This window comes from Pterocles gutturalis, unplaced genomic scaffold (genome assembly GCF_000699245.1).
Source record: "Pterocles gutturalis isolate BGI_N339 unplaced genomic scaffold, ASM69924v1 scaffold14435, whole genome shotgun sequence".
Taxonomy (NCBI): Eukaryota; Metazoa; Chordata; class Aves; order Pterocliformes; family Pteroclidae; genus Pterocles; species Pterocles gutturalis.
Genome location: NW_010141001.1, coordinates 223 through 1,209, shown reverse-complemented (window position 1 = coordinate 1,209; position 987 = coordinate 223). Strand labels below are relative to the sequence as shown.

General features: G+C 59.4%; 1 protein-coding gene across 1 annotated transcript in view; it reads left to right on the top strand.

Annotated features, from left to right (window-relative positions):
• Positions 1–116: 116 nt before the first annotated feature.
• The window catches only part of GJA4 (gap junction protein, alpha 4, 37kDa), a gene marked incomplete at its 3' end in the record, with an annotated part of 1,090 nt that continues 219 nt past the window's right edge, over positions 117–987 (top strand). The window contains 2 exon segments of the mRNA XM_010083880.1: positions 117–985; position 987. The exon segment at position 987 is cut by the window's right edge and continues 219 nt beyond it. Coding sequence (XP_010082182.1) covers positions 201–985; position 987 — 786 coding nt within the window.

Genomic DNA, 987 nt, shown 5'->3' with positions numbered 1-987 from the left:
TGAGAAGTGCTGCCTGGATCCCCCCCCAGGTGTGGGGTGTTCTCAGTGGGTTTGCTGGGACCCTCTGCAGAGCAGCCATGTCCTAGGAAAGCGGGGGGTTGAGGTGGCCCCGTCTGCCCCGTGTTTTCCAGCATGGGAACAGAGGATTGACGCGGCTCCTGTCCCCTCTCTGCTGGCAGAGGCACGAGGCTCCCTAGAAGATGGGCGACTGGGGTTTCCTGGAGAAACTGCTGGACCAAGTCCAGGAGCACTCGACGGTGATCGGGAAGATCTGGCTCACTGTGCTCTTCATCTTCCGCATCCTCATCCTGGGCTCGGAGTCCGTGTGGGGGGACGAGCAGTCGGATTTTGTGTGTAACACCAAGCAGCCGGGCTGCACCAACGTCTGCTATGACAAAGCCTTCCCCATCTCCCATATCCGCTACTGGGTGCTCCAGTTCCTCTTTGTCAGCACCCCAACCCTGATTTACCTTGGCCATGTCGTCTATCTCTCCCGGAAGGAGGAGAAGCTGAAGCAGCAGGAGAGCGAGCTTCGGGCCATCCACAGCAAGGACCCGAAGATCGAGCAAGCCCTGGCTGCCGTGGAGAAGAAGATGTCCAAGATCTACGTGACAGAGGATGGGCGGCTCAAGATCCGCGGGGCGCTGATGTGGACGTACATCATCAGCGTGATCTGCAAGAGCATCTTTGAGGCTGGCTTCCTTGTCCAGTGGTACTTGTATGGCTTCTCCATGGTGCCCCGCTACGTCTGCAAGAGGGACCCCTGCCCCCACCAGGTGGACTGCTTCATCTCCCGCCCCACCGAGAAGAGCATCTTCATCATCTTCATGCTGGTGATGGGCCTCATCTCCTTAATCCTCAACCTCCTGGAGCTCTTCCACCTCTGCTGCAAGAACCTTCTCAGCAACATCAAGAAGGTGTCAGGGCCGGCGGGCCCGCGCCGGGACGCCTTTGCCGACGACATGGTTTCGGGTCCCTACCCCCCCA